Here is a 13,029-nt window from a genome sequence, read left to right as displayed (position 1 = left end):
CCATTTAGCCTCCACTTATGTAATGGGTTTTGTAAATAGTCTACGTTTAATACTTCTAATTAGTATCTAAACATTCGATGTGACACATGCTAAAAATAAGCAAAAGTAACCTAACACCCCCTAAGATTCTTGAACTTTGCTGATAACACTTTCACTGCACTATTTGACTAGTAGGCAACGACAATGGCTGTTGGAAACCTGCACGAAGTGCTCATGCCCCATGCCTCCATCCAATCTTTTCCAAAATGAAAAAAAGAAAAGGATCCCTTCATATATCTACAATTTCTTTACAAGCGTGTGTGTCCCTTCCTCGCTTTTCTTGCTGCCGGTGCCGGCGCGGCGTAGGATCTGGTGGAACTGACCATCGAAGGCCAAGCGCGTGTGGCCTATCCACAAACACGCCTTGGGTCCGCCACTGCTGGAGCTCGCCGGTGCGAGCTTGGTCGCGCGGCGAATGGCGCCCGCCTCTGGCCGTCTGGCGTGCGCGCGGTCGGATATCACTGCGGCTTGCGGGAGCAAATGGGTGCGGATCTTCTCGACCAGGGGGATTCGTAGGTCAGATGGGTGGGGCTGCGCACTTCCTCTACGCCTTCAACGCGGGGGTCTGGAGGACCCGATCTGAATCCAGGAGGTATTTTGAAAATAATCGGATCGCGATTATTAGTCGCGATCCAAATTCGGGGCTATGTGAAAATATATGGGGGCATTTTGAAAATAATCGGTAAGGAGGTTTTCGCAAAGTTCCCGATCGCGACTTGCCGGAGCGCCGCTTCACGCGGGGGCCTCCCTTGGAGTACCTCTTCTTTCCCCTGCCTATATCGGAGCAGCCCCAGCTCGCCGCTGCCGACCGCCGAGCACGTCTCGGAGACGCACCTGGTGATGTCGGCGATGGCGCCGAAGGCGCTGCAGCGCGCCTTGCCGACGGTGTGCGCTCCGCAGAGCGAGACGAGCAAGGTCGCCCGGGTAGGAGAGGCTCGCTGCGTTGAAGGCGTAGAGGAGCTCGTCGACGGTGGCGGTGGGCGGCGGGAGCTTGAAGACGTCGAACGTCGTTGTCGGAGGCGGGCGCCAGGCTATCGAGGCGGCCCAGGGGCACGTAGAAGGCGGGGCCGCCGGCCAGGTTGACGGCGTCGCGGGTGGAGCACGGTGATGTCGGCGCAGGAGACGGTGGCGCCGACTGGCCGTGCACATTAGCGTGGATGTCCTCGATGAGCTGCAGCACCTCCTGCTGGAGCCCCACGTTGGGTGGAAAGGTTGCGCTCGCCGTTGTCCAGGAGGATGGACGCGTACCTGAAGCTGGAAAGAGGAAGGAAGAGGAGCAGAGCTGAGCTGACTGCCATGTAATCTAGAGCTCTTGAGATCAAAATAAAATCTTTTGCAGAGTTCTAAGAGATAGCTACAAATATTGGGCAAGTAAAATAGAATGAGGAAAGTGAAAAAAAAAGTGGGGATTGTACCTGCAGGCTTAGAGAAGCACTTGCTCTGCCTTTCTTCCTTGGGATTCATACGGCATGTTGTTTCTGATGTTCAAAGATAGTGACGAGTGACGACATGGATCAATCGTCACCTCACCATTCTCGGTGCGTCTTATACTTGCAACAGCACTGACATTAGCCGCGAAGACGAGAATGTTCAGCAACCTTTTATGTTTGGAATTCCAGAAGAGACGTGCTTACCTTTTGCTGGTACATGATTGTTGACACCATTGATATTATCACAAGCTATATCATTCATTTATTTCCCAAATGCAAGCAGCAACCATATCTTGGGCTCGAGTTACCTGTACAGAAGAATCTGTGTAGTGTCCCCAATTTATGACTTACAAAAATTATAAAAAAGTCTTATGTAGCATATATAGTAGCAAGCCAAGGTTGTACACTTCTTCTGTTGGCAAACCACATTCTGCTGTTGTGATATGAATGTACATGCATTGTTTGGCGACGATGGTGGATGTCGATGGGTCATTGAGGCGTGTTCGACTAGACCGGAAACGGACCTCCCACGGCCCAACAAGACATTCGGGACTATGTTTGTGGAGCTTAAGCTAAACGAACGGTGTTGACTGAACCCTCAAATAGTTAAATACCAGCTTAAATTGAGCCTAGCTTAACTGATTAGGGTGGGAGGTGTGGTCGTGCACCTAACCACTCAGGTTCGAGTCACCTCTAACTCGAATTTAGATGTCTATTTTCTTCTTCTTAATAAAAGACTGTCTAGTTCCTCCTAAGTTAGTTCTAATTCGCAGAACATTTGCGGCCAGTGAATACAAATGGCAATCGACGGCGGTAAGTATGGACTATGGAGCAAAGATCATGCTATCAAAGTACAAGTCTTTGTTTTATTGTAAACATGGCTCTCGTTCCAATTGCTAACCAAAAGACTCATGCTCTAAAACTCGAGTTAAACTATGGTCTAAATTAAACCAGGAGCATCAACAACCCACACAGTAGAAAATAGCTTCACTTTGTCGTAGAGATCGAGTAACAATTGGTTATATACACGTACGGAGTAGAATAGAAGTCACACAGCCCTAAGGCCATCGACCCTGGGATAACATCACCAGCGTATATGCGGCCGACACCTCGCACTTGGTTAACCCAAACATGTAGGTCGCCTTCTTGGCACCGCCGGCGCCGTCGTCTGGCGGTGATGGTGCTTGCGCTGCATCCTCGCCGCCCTGCGCACCGGGCTCCTTGTCCACCGCCTTCGCCGCGCCACCGGTGCCCGACGCCGACGATTGTCCGGCGGCCGCCTCCGTCATTCCCGCACTGGCCTCTTTCTCCGCCGTCTTCGTGCCATCCGCCTCGCCCGGCGCACCACCAGTCTCCACCTTTGCCGCGCCACTGGCCACCGGCGATAACTGTGCGGCCGTCTCCTCCGGTGCACCGCCGGCCTCGTCCTCTTCCATCTTCGTGCCATCAGCGTCCGGCGACGACAAAGGTCCGGCCTGCTCCTCGCCCGCCGCTGCCTTTGCGCCACCGTCAGGCTCCTCCGACGGGGACGGCGCGGACGCTGCCTCGCTCTTCACGCCACCGCCGCCGTCTTCCCCCTTCCCGTTCGCACCATCAGCAATATCCTCCTCCATAGCTGCGTCGTTGCCACTGCCACCCGCGCCCCCGTCTGGCTCCAGCGGCGAAGAAGCCTCCGCCTCCGCCTCCGCCGCCATGGAATCATCATTGCCTCGGCGGCTCGCCCTCCGGTCCTCTTCTTCGCCCAAGGCGGCGTCGGCGTGCGCGGCGTCGCCCTTGAAATAGTGCAGAATGACCATCCCGACCTCCCCTCCCGGCGGCCGGAACAGCCACAGGTCGAGCATGACGTGCTTCGGCCCCGGCCCGGCCTTGCTGCCGCCGCCCTTGACGACCACGAGCCCGTTATCCTTCAGGAAGTGGCCCCACTTGTTGGTGAGCCGGTAGCTCCTGTTGCTCTCCAGGTACCTGATGGTGATCTCGTACTTCTCGCCGCGGCGGTCGTAGGCCTCCACCTTCAGGCCCTCGCCGTGCGCCTTCTTCTTCTCCGCCTCCGTCAGGAACGCGCAGAGCGGGTACTCGCCGGGGTCGGCGCGCCAGCTCTTGCACGACATCTGCAGGCGCGACTGGTGGATGTTCCGGTCGCAGCTCGACAGCAGCCTGCCGTAGACGCGCTCGGGGGCGGCGGCGTCGACGCCGAGGCTCGCGAGGGTGGCGCGGAGCATGTCGCTGACGACGGCGCCCATCTTGAAGAAGGAGTGGTCCGCGTCGGAGCCGGCCGCCGACGTGGACTGGCCGTCCCGCCCCATGCCGTACCAGAACGGGGTGCCGCAGTCCTTGCGCTTCTTCGGCTTCGGCCTGCGCGGCGGCTCGTTCTTGGTGCCCCCGTGGGAGCGGATGGCGTCGCCCAGGAGCTTGCCGCCTCCGGGTCCGGAAGGCCGGCGCGCGACCGAGGCGTCGTCGTCGTAGGCGCTCATCCGAGGCGGGCTCGCCGGCATCTTCCCCTTGCGGATCCGCTCCTTCTCGGCCCAATCGGCGGGTCGCTCCCTACTGCTGCTCGCCGACGCCACCGCGCCATCCGTCGCCCGTGACGGCGCCGGTGGCGCGCCGCCGCCATTCTTGGCGTCCTCCGCGCGAAGCGGCCGGTGACGCTTCTCAGGCCGGCGTACGTGCTCGTCGGCGCCGCCTCGGTCGGACCACGGCCGTTTCTTATCGCACGCCGCCGACGGCGCCACGGCAGGCCCCTTGTCGCCCCGGGACAGCGGCCCCGGTGGTGGTGGCGCGCTTGAGCCGCCACGGCCAGGAGCAGCATTGCCCCCGAGCTCCTCCTCCTCCTTGGGCGGCCGCGAGGCGCTCCTCCGCCGCCGCGGAACGTTCCTGAACGGCGCCTCCGGCGTCGCGTCCTCGCCGGCCACCGCCATGCCTCGCGTGGTGCGTGTCCGTGTCGATCAAGAGAAGTGGGGGAATCGTCGTGCTCCGGAGGCGCGACAGACATGCAATATATGTGGAAGGGGATCGGTGGAGTCTCGGTGTTGGATGCGGAGAGGGTGCTGACGGTCGGAGTCGGGCCGGTGCTGGACTTTCCTTTCCGGGGCTTAACTGTACCGAGAGCGATACGGACTCCTCGGGGCCTTCCTTTTCTGTCTGCCCGGAATAGTCGCTAGCTCTGTTCACCGTCTGCCCCAAGGCAAAAACCACTCGAGCGTATCTGCATTGGTCGGATGCTAAGCAATTTCCATTGCACGCGAATACACGATAATCCAAGTTTCTACTCCCTCCATCCTAAATTATACGTCTTTTTAATTTTTCTAGGTGCACAATTTTTTTTCTATGCACCTAAATACTCCATCCGTTGCAAATTTCATGTCGTTTTGATTTTTCTAGGTTTATGGATATTATTATGCATATAGATTTGTTTTGGCTCTTCTATGTTTAGATATATACAAACGTCTATAAATCTAGAAAAGTTAAAACGATCTATAATTTAAAATGGAGGAAGTACCATGCTACCATCACCTGCTATGACATTCTGTCGGACGCCTACATGACCATCTCCACTGCTCCAACTTCTCAAGCCAGGGGCTGCCTCTGATCCTCAAGGCTGTTAAAATCAAGATCCCGGATCGGAACTCTAATGGTAGGCTCACAAATCGTGAGATCATAACTATGAGGATAGTAAAATTGTGTCGATTCTACTGAATGGGAGATTCTACTGAACGGGATCGCGGGATCAACACGATAAAACTAATATCATAATGTCGTAAAATCACACGATAGAATCACGATTTTGACAACTCTAACATGTTACCTGCCCGCTATTTCTCTATGCTTTTTGTTTAAATTTATTGCAAACGTAGTAAAACTATCAGCCACGAAAGCTTGTAATATATTTCCTTGTTTTGTGATCGGAGTTCATAAAGTTTCACCGAACGAATCGCTAAGTATCGTCTGTTTGAGAACAAAGGGAGTATATATAACTAATGCACACATCAAGACTAATATAGCTTGGAGAGAGGTCAAGGTGTGTTTTGGGGCCTCTGATGAGTACGAGACTAGGAAGAACAGTCAGAGAGGTGGCTAGAGAAGTAATACTAGCAGTTTATAGGTCGTTTTGGAATGCATACAAATACCTATGAACTAGAAAAGTTAAAATGACCTCTAACTTAGAATGGAGGGAGTATTTCATTTCATTTTATTTTATTTGCAGGCAAGAAAGACAGCTACCAATATACACCACAGTAGTTTCTCTGTGCAACACTTCCGAGAATACGTCCTTCTGTGGCAAGTCGTACAACAGGTAGCCCTATGCCCGGGTGTCCAAGATGAAATCACTTGGAAGCTTACTGCAGATGGTAACTACTCCACAAAATCCGCTTACGACGCACAGTTCATTGGTTCGGCATCCACCAACTTTGACGGCTTGATTTGGAAAATATGGGCTCCTAGAAGCTGCAAAACCTTCTCCTGGCTCGCAATCCAAAATCGCCTTTGGACTGCTGACAGACTTCAGAAAAGGGGATGGCCAAATCAAGCTACTTGCCCACTATGCCGGAGATCACAAGAATCGGCGCTACACCTCTTCGCCGAATGCCGGGTTACAACAAGAATCTGGGCCATGGTGGCGGACTAGTTGTCGGCGCCAGCAATCCACCCGAGAGCTTGGCAACAGGCCGATACGCTGCACCACTGGTGGTTGAATTCCTGCTCTAAGAGAGGCATGCGAACTTTGATTATGCTAGTTACATGGACAATCTGGAGGGAAAGGAATATGAGAATATTTAACAGCAAGGAGTCTTCTGTCAATATGATTTTCGAGAGGATCAAAGACGAGGCCACCGTGTGGATTATGGCGGGAGCGAAACATCTCTCCGCTCTAATGGTGCGATGCTGATTGCGTCTGAGTTCATAGTGTTGCTTTATTTTATTTTATTCTTCTGGCTCAATTTTGCCTCATTTCATTTCATTTTTTATCCATTATGTTTATCCAGTCTGGATTCCTTCTTTTTAATATAATCGACAGCTCTCCTGCCAGGTTCGTTTCAAAAAAAAGAAAGACAGCTACACTTCACTGTGGTCAACATTTCATCGCTCTAGACGTGCAGGCCCTTGCTTACACGTGTCCCTAATACATCATCGATCCGCCCTCTGCGTGTCATTGCGATCACCTCTCCATGTATATACTTCAGGCTGACGAGCCATAGTGCAATCAACATCTCTAGCGGAGTAAGCCGCAGTTCCTGTGACGACCGCGGCGCCGCGATGCCACCTGGCTCACCGCCGGCCATGCCAACCTCGATAGTTGGCACGTCGCCGGCACAATCCGCAGCGGCAGCCTCGCGTGCACCTATGCCCTCATCCTATCTTGCCGCGCCACCATGGCCATGCTGCCGTGGTTGCTCGGTGGCTTCATCGGGTGCAACCCCCTTCATCTTCCCTGGTCCCGTGCCACCGGCAACGCCTCACGTAGCCTCGCCATCGCAGTGGTGCAGTAGCAGCACCCCGAGCGCGCCATGCTGGTGGTCTGGATAGAAACCGTCCTCCCGAGCGGCAGCTTCGGCGAGCGGAACGCCCAGACCTCGATGTGGACACGGTCGGCATCCTGCTCCGGGTGGTTCTCGCTGTTCAGCTCCTCGCCGCATGCTTCGTCTGGCGCTTAAGGCTGCGCGAAGGCGGCACAACAGGTACAGCTTCTTCGTCTTGCTTCCGAGTTGTGTCACCATCGCCGACTAGGAGGACGTTGGTTTACAGGAAAACTTTCCATTCTTTGCCTATTGTAAGGAATCAGTGCTCGTAATCTAAGAGGGGGAGGGTGTAGAGGGAGAGGGGTGAATTAGGCAACTTAAAATTCTTAGCCTATAGCTTCCATTATTTTCATGTAAGTAAACTAGACCATTTTATCCAGTCGTGCAATCTATGGTTGATCTAGTGTGAAACTCTCATCCCAAAATAAGTTTTGCAATCTATAGCCAATCCTATCTAGGTACTACTCTAGGAAAGTAAAGTCACACAAGTTGCAAGTATGAAATGCGAAAACGTAAAGAAAAATGCGGAAACGTAAAGAGGAGGCACACAAGTTGCAGGTATGAAATGCGAAAACGTAAAGAAAAATGCGGAAACGTAAAGAGGGGATGAGAGGAAGCAAACTCTTGACACAAAGATTTATCCCGTGGTATCAGTAGTCACTAAGCCACCACTAGTCCACTTTGTTGAAACACCAACACAAGAGTATTGCTTCCCGGTCACCAAGTCTCTCCCAAGGTGTTTCTTGACTTTCCACAAAGGCTCGACCATAAAGGCTCACACCAAGTCTCTCGGTCACCTTGATGCCGTCTTCACTAAGGAGCTTCTCCATGAAGGAAAGGGGTCTCCACGTCCCCCGCACAAGGTCATCAACACTGCTCCACACCAAGCCGGAGGGTCGAAGATTTGCCGGCGAGCCACAAAGGCTCTAAGGTACTAGCACACCTCTTGTACAGCTGTGGTTCACTTTAGAACCTGATCACTTCTCTTTAGGCCTATCCTAGTACTAATCACTCTCCTAAGCTTGTGCTAAGCCTTTGATGGATCACTTAAGCACTTTTGGTGGCATGGATGTGTTCTTGATGAGTCTTGGTTTTCAATGCATCCCTAGACACTCCAGCTTCTCCAAATGAGTGAGTGGTGGGGTATAAATAGCCCCAAAGGCTGAAAGAGTCGTTACTCCAACGGCTAGTGAAAAAGTATACCATCAGATGTTCCAATGGTCTATTTTTGGCCTGCATCGGAACATCCAGTGCAATTAGCCGTTGGACTCCCCGAGCCCAAATTCCTCAGAAATTCATCCAACGCTTTATCCAATGCCCCATCGGATCATCCGGTGCCACTATTTACATCACATAGCTGTTGGATCCCCTGACGTCGTTGCTCCGATACATTCTCCGATGGTGTAGTCGGATCATCCGGTGTTGATGGATTTCTTGCCAAAACCTTATGTCTAATTTCAAAGTAAATATACTTTGTCCGACGCTCTTCTTGCGCATACCATTGGATTATCCGATGCTATTGAGTTTTCTCTATCTTTCAAGCCTGTCTCTTAGAATTCGTCCGACGCTACTAGAAAAGTGACCATCGGAACATCCGATGGTTGACTTTGTCTAGTTTTCTCTGTAGCGTACCAATTACTCCGACGCTTTTCAGGCGGGGTATCAGAACATCCGATGGTGCATTTTTCATTCCAATTCGTCCAACGCAAGCATTAAAGATACCGTCACTTGGATCTATCATTTGGATGCTTCAATACCATAGAATAATTTTAGATATCATGGCTTGGTCACTTGAATACCATAGCTTGAATACTCGAATACCATGACTTGAATACTCGAATACCATGACTTGGATGTCAAGAATACCATCATTTGGACCTTGCCATGATTTGATTTGAATTCTTGGGATCTAGAAAATCTACAAAGTACATGCTAGACAAAACATTAGTCCCAATAACTGTGTTGTCATTCAATCACCAAAATCACAAACTATGGATTAATAAGATCATGTTCGCTACACGTATGATCTTGTAGCCACGGTTACTCGACAGATAGGATGGCGTACACCCGATCGTTGCGGTCGTACGCCTCCACGGAAAGCCCTGGCTCCGTGTTCTTCTTCTCCTCCTGCTCATCATTCTCACCCATGTTTGACTCCTTGTTGCCATCGCCGCCCTTCTTCCTCTTCTTGCCCTTGTCCTCCCTGGCACCACCCTTCTTGCTCTTGCTGTTGCTACCGTGCTTCTCACGCTGCTGTGTCATCATCTTCTCCAGCTCCCTGCGATTCACCAGCGACCAGTCCTTGTCCGTGAACATGCCGGTGAAAGGAATCTTCTCACCATGACTGTGGGTCATCTTCTTCTTGCATGAAATGAGCAGGCGGTTTGGGCTGCCGCGCATGTCGGATCCGGCCATGGCTTTCTTGTGGATGCACTTGAGGTTTGAGGCATCGAGGCTGGCAAGGGTGGCACAGAGCACGTCGGTGACGAAGGCGTTCCTCGGGAAGAACGCCGCGGTCTCCTTTGACTCGGAGACCCCTGCTACAGATGACTTACCACCGCTGTTCCGATTATTCTTCTCCATGGCTGCCCCCACCTCATCAACGAAACACGCCGAGGCGCACGCGTTGCTGACGCGGATGGTGACGGCCATGAGCTGTCCACCACGACCTGCTCTCTAGTGTCCGTTCCAATCAATTCCGAGGCTGTGGCACATGCGCTGACGAGCACCGCATCCCCAGGAGGCCAGCGCGCGGCACCCTCACCGTCGTCCTCTCTCAGTGCTGGCTTGCTCCGGTCCATGGTCACCGTCTTCCTTGAGCGCGTCTGTTTCATTGGCACCCAGTCGAGCATGAAGGCGTCGACGTCGGCGGTCAGCGCGCCCACGCGACGACAACTGTCCTGCGGCCCTGCAGGTTCTGTACATCTCGCTGGTGCCGCCGCAACTCCATCATCGCTTCCCCAGTGTTGCGCGGAGACGTAGGAGCCGTCATCGCGGCTGGAGAGGGTCTCGAAGACTGTCTCCGATGCCATCGCTGCCAGCATATTGATAGATCTTTGCACCGCCGCGGCTGCCGCCTTCCCGCCGTGTTCTCGTGGATGACGAGCAAGAGGCAAGGCAATTTAAGATGCAACAATGCAATCGATAGAGGTCGGAAATACAAGGCCACAACGGTTGCGAAAAGAGGCAGGCGTGTGCGTATCCGCATCAAACTGTACCATGGACGGACCCATCGGACTCGATATCTTTTTTTTAGTTGAAGTTTAGCAGGTAATTTTTGTTAAAAAAAATTGAACTTGCAAATACAAGGACAGATCCAAATACAAATAGCATACATCTTGGTTTTAGGTGTTCGATTTCGCACTGCATGAAGGGAGAAAAAATAGAAGATATTTATCTACAGCATTCTTGCAGAAATGATTCTTATATTGTTTATTATGAGATATTTAACTATTTACCATCCTTACGGATATCGCTCCTTCAAAATCCCTCCTTAGAATGTAACCTACATATTTGCCATTACTGAATCAACAAAGCAACAGAATTGCCATTTTATCATACGTCACGGGGCCATGTCATCGTGCCAGCATGGATTGGGCACGCAAAATGACCATACTACCCCTGCTTCTTTTACTCCCAGACCCAATTCTCCCTTCCTCTATCTCTATGACTGGTGGGACCCACCCATCTTCTTCCACCTCCAACTTCTCTCTTTTCGTCCTTGGCTCCTCCTAAACCGAAAGTGCTATGGCTATGCAAGCTCAATCCATCAAAAAAAACTGGTGCTTTACTTGCCATCGAGTACAACCATCGGATTGGGAAGACGATCGGTTAATCGAGTCAAGCAAGCAAGTGAATCACATCAAATTCACATCAAATATTGTACACCACAGACAAATTATGTTATGCCAAGGATTAATTCAATCGTCATGAACACACAAAAAATATTTAAGGAAAAAAGAAAAAAAATATAGTTTGATGAATAGTTCAATCATAACGGAAGATATAAGTATCTACAAGAAAAAAAGACAAATAATACAAAAGGAGAAAAAAGAAAAATTATTATAAAGTTGAGATAAGATAGCTCGAGAAACACACAAAAATAATGAAGAAATTGTGTAATAAAAAAAATACACATGGTCAAATACAAGGAAGAAAAAAAAGAAAGGAAAAGAGAACACGAAAAAAGGAGAAGGGATGAAAATAAATAAATAAATAAATAAAAGAGAAGAAAGATAAAAATAATAGAGAAATAAAAATAAAACAAAGAGACAAGAAACGGAAAATGAAAACAAAGAAAATAAAGGAAAATGAAAAGGGAGAAAAGGGAAGAAGGAAAGTAAGTATTAAAAAGGTCCGCAGTTCAAATAACTCACAAAGCATTGAGTAGTGTAGTTGTAGCTCATAATTATTTCATAATGTGCGTCGCAAGTTTGAATCTTGTCATTGCACTATTTTTTGTCGAATTTAGCTTCGTGTTGGGCCGATGAAGGAAAAAAAGGCTAAATTAGTTGGGAACGGGTCGAGCGGGAAGAAGTCCGGACGAAAAAAAAAGATCGAAATCAGTCGGGCCGGATGAAAATGGGCCTAATCAATCGACCCGCATATGAACGCGGACCCTATCGGATCGCAGAACATGACACACGATGTATAATCGCGACGCATCGGCTGCGACTTGTTATTTGAAGCATCAAATCTGTCGGAGTATAAGTGAATTGTTCACCTTTTCCCTATCAGTATAAGATTTTGGGTTGAAATGGTTGGTGCATGCAATTCAATATGGTATCGGAGCTAGAAGTCTCGATTCAATATGGTATCAGAGCTAGAGGTCTCAAGTTCGAATCCTAACAGGCGTAATTAAATAAAATAATTGCAGCCCACTCCAATTTTCACGTATGTGACCTGAGGGAGTCTGCACGTGAGGAAGAGTGTTGGAATATAAGTGAATTGTTCAGTTTTCCCTATCAGTTTAAGTTTTTCGGTTGAAATGATTGGTGCATGCAATTCAATAGAATCGATTTTGATTATGCACGCTAAAAAAATAGGATCAGTTATCACGTGATGGCAAAACAGGCAGGTACACTGCACACACGCTAGAGTATAACCATGCACGACGATCAGAGAAAGATCCTGCACGGGGGTCAAATGGTCAATGGTTCGCCTCCGTCTCCATGACTCGGGCGGCTGCCACTGCAGAAGGGCCCCAGTTCCCGCGGCGGCACGTGGCAGAAACCACGTGCGTGCGTGGCGAGTGACATGGTCTGGCAGTCTGCCTCGCCGCCTTGAGCCCCAGTCCCTGTTTCGCAGCGCGCTTCGCTTGGAGGCCCCAAATTCAAATCTCCGGCCTCCTCTGCTTCCTCCTCCTCGTCTTCCAACAGCCGCCTGCTCCGTTCCCCTCCTCCGCCGCCGCGCGCCACCTCCGGAATCCCTAGACCTCCGAGGAGGAGGACCAGCCAGCCAATCAGCGGTTGGCCATGGCGGAGAACCCCGTCGCGGGGGGCGCCGACAGGGTGGCGGCGGCGGCGGCGGCGCAGGTCGAGGGGCGCGTCGCGCTCGGGGACCTCAGCAACGTCGTCGCCGGCGGCTACAGGCTTGGCGGACCAGATTCGGTGCTTAAGGTACGCCTCTTGCATTGCGGGATCCATTGCAGGCTTGGTACGCGCCGCATTTGTTGAGATATTTCTGGTCCATCAGCAACATATAGTACGATGTTGGATTTGTTCTGTTCCTGCGCGTGCCACTGTTTCCAGATGCTCTGAGTTGGTTGAAGCTGCGCGACATTCTTCAGTTACTGCAACGGGAGCTCATCCCCTGGTTCCCCCATTTTGACTTCTCAAGCCCAGGACCCCCCCGCCACACCGCCGCCCCGGCCAAGTAACAGCAAGCATGCTTCGAGCAACAGCCTGGAGAGGAGCGGCAGCGGGAATAACAGAACCATGGACAAAGGAACTCTGACCGGCGGCACACCGGTGGGGAACAGCCCATGACCACACGATACATCTGTCGTCTCGTCCCTAGAGGGACCGCTGACCCCAATGATACTT

At 51.3% G+C, this 13,029-nt stretch overlaps 1 protein-coding gene across 1 annotated transcript in view; it reads left to right on the top strand.

Annotated features, from left to right (window-relative positions):
* Window positions 1–12,286: 12,286 nt before the first annotated feature.
* LOC101762538 (mitotic spindle checkpoint protein MAD1) overlaps window positions 12,287–13,029 on the top strand; it is a 4,871-nt gene continuing 4,128 nt past the window's right edge. The window contains exon 1 of the mRNA XM_004960611.3: window positions 12,287–12,603. Coding sequence (XP_004960668.1) covers window positions 12,460–12,603 — 144 coding nt within the window. The 5' untranslated portion in view covers window positions 12,287–12,459. The remainder of the gene's footprint in view (window positions 12,604–13,029) is intronic.

The sequence above is a fragment of the Setaria italica genome, chromosome III, assembly GCF_000263155.2.
Source record: "Setaria italica strain Yugu1 chromosome III, Setaria_italica_v2.0, whole genome shotgun sequence".
NCBI lineage: Eukaryota > Viridiplantae > Streptophyta > Magnoliopsida > Poales > Poaceae > Setaria > Setaria italica.
Note: the sequence above shows the minus strand (reverse complement) of the source record. Positions and strands in the feature narration are given on the sequence as shown.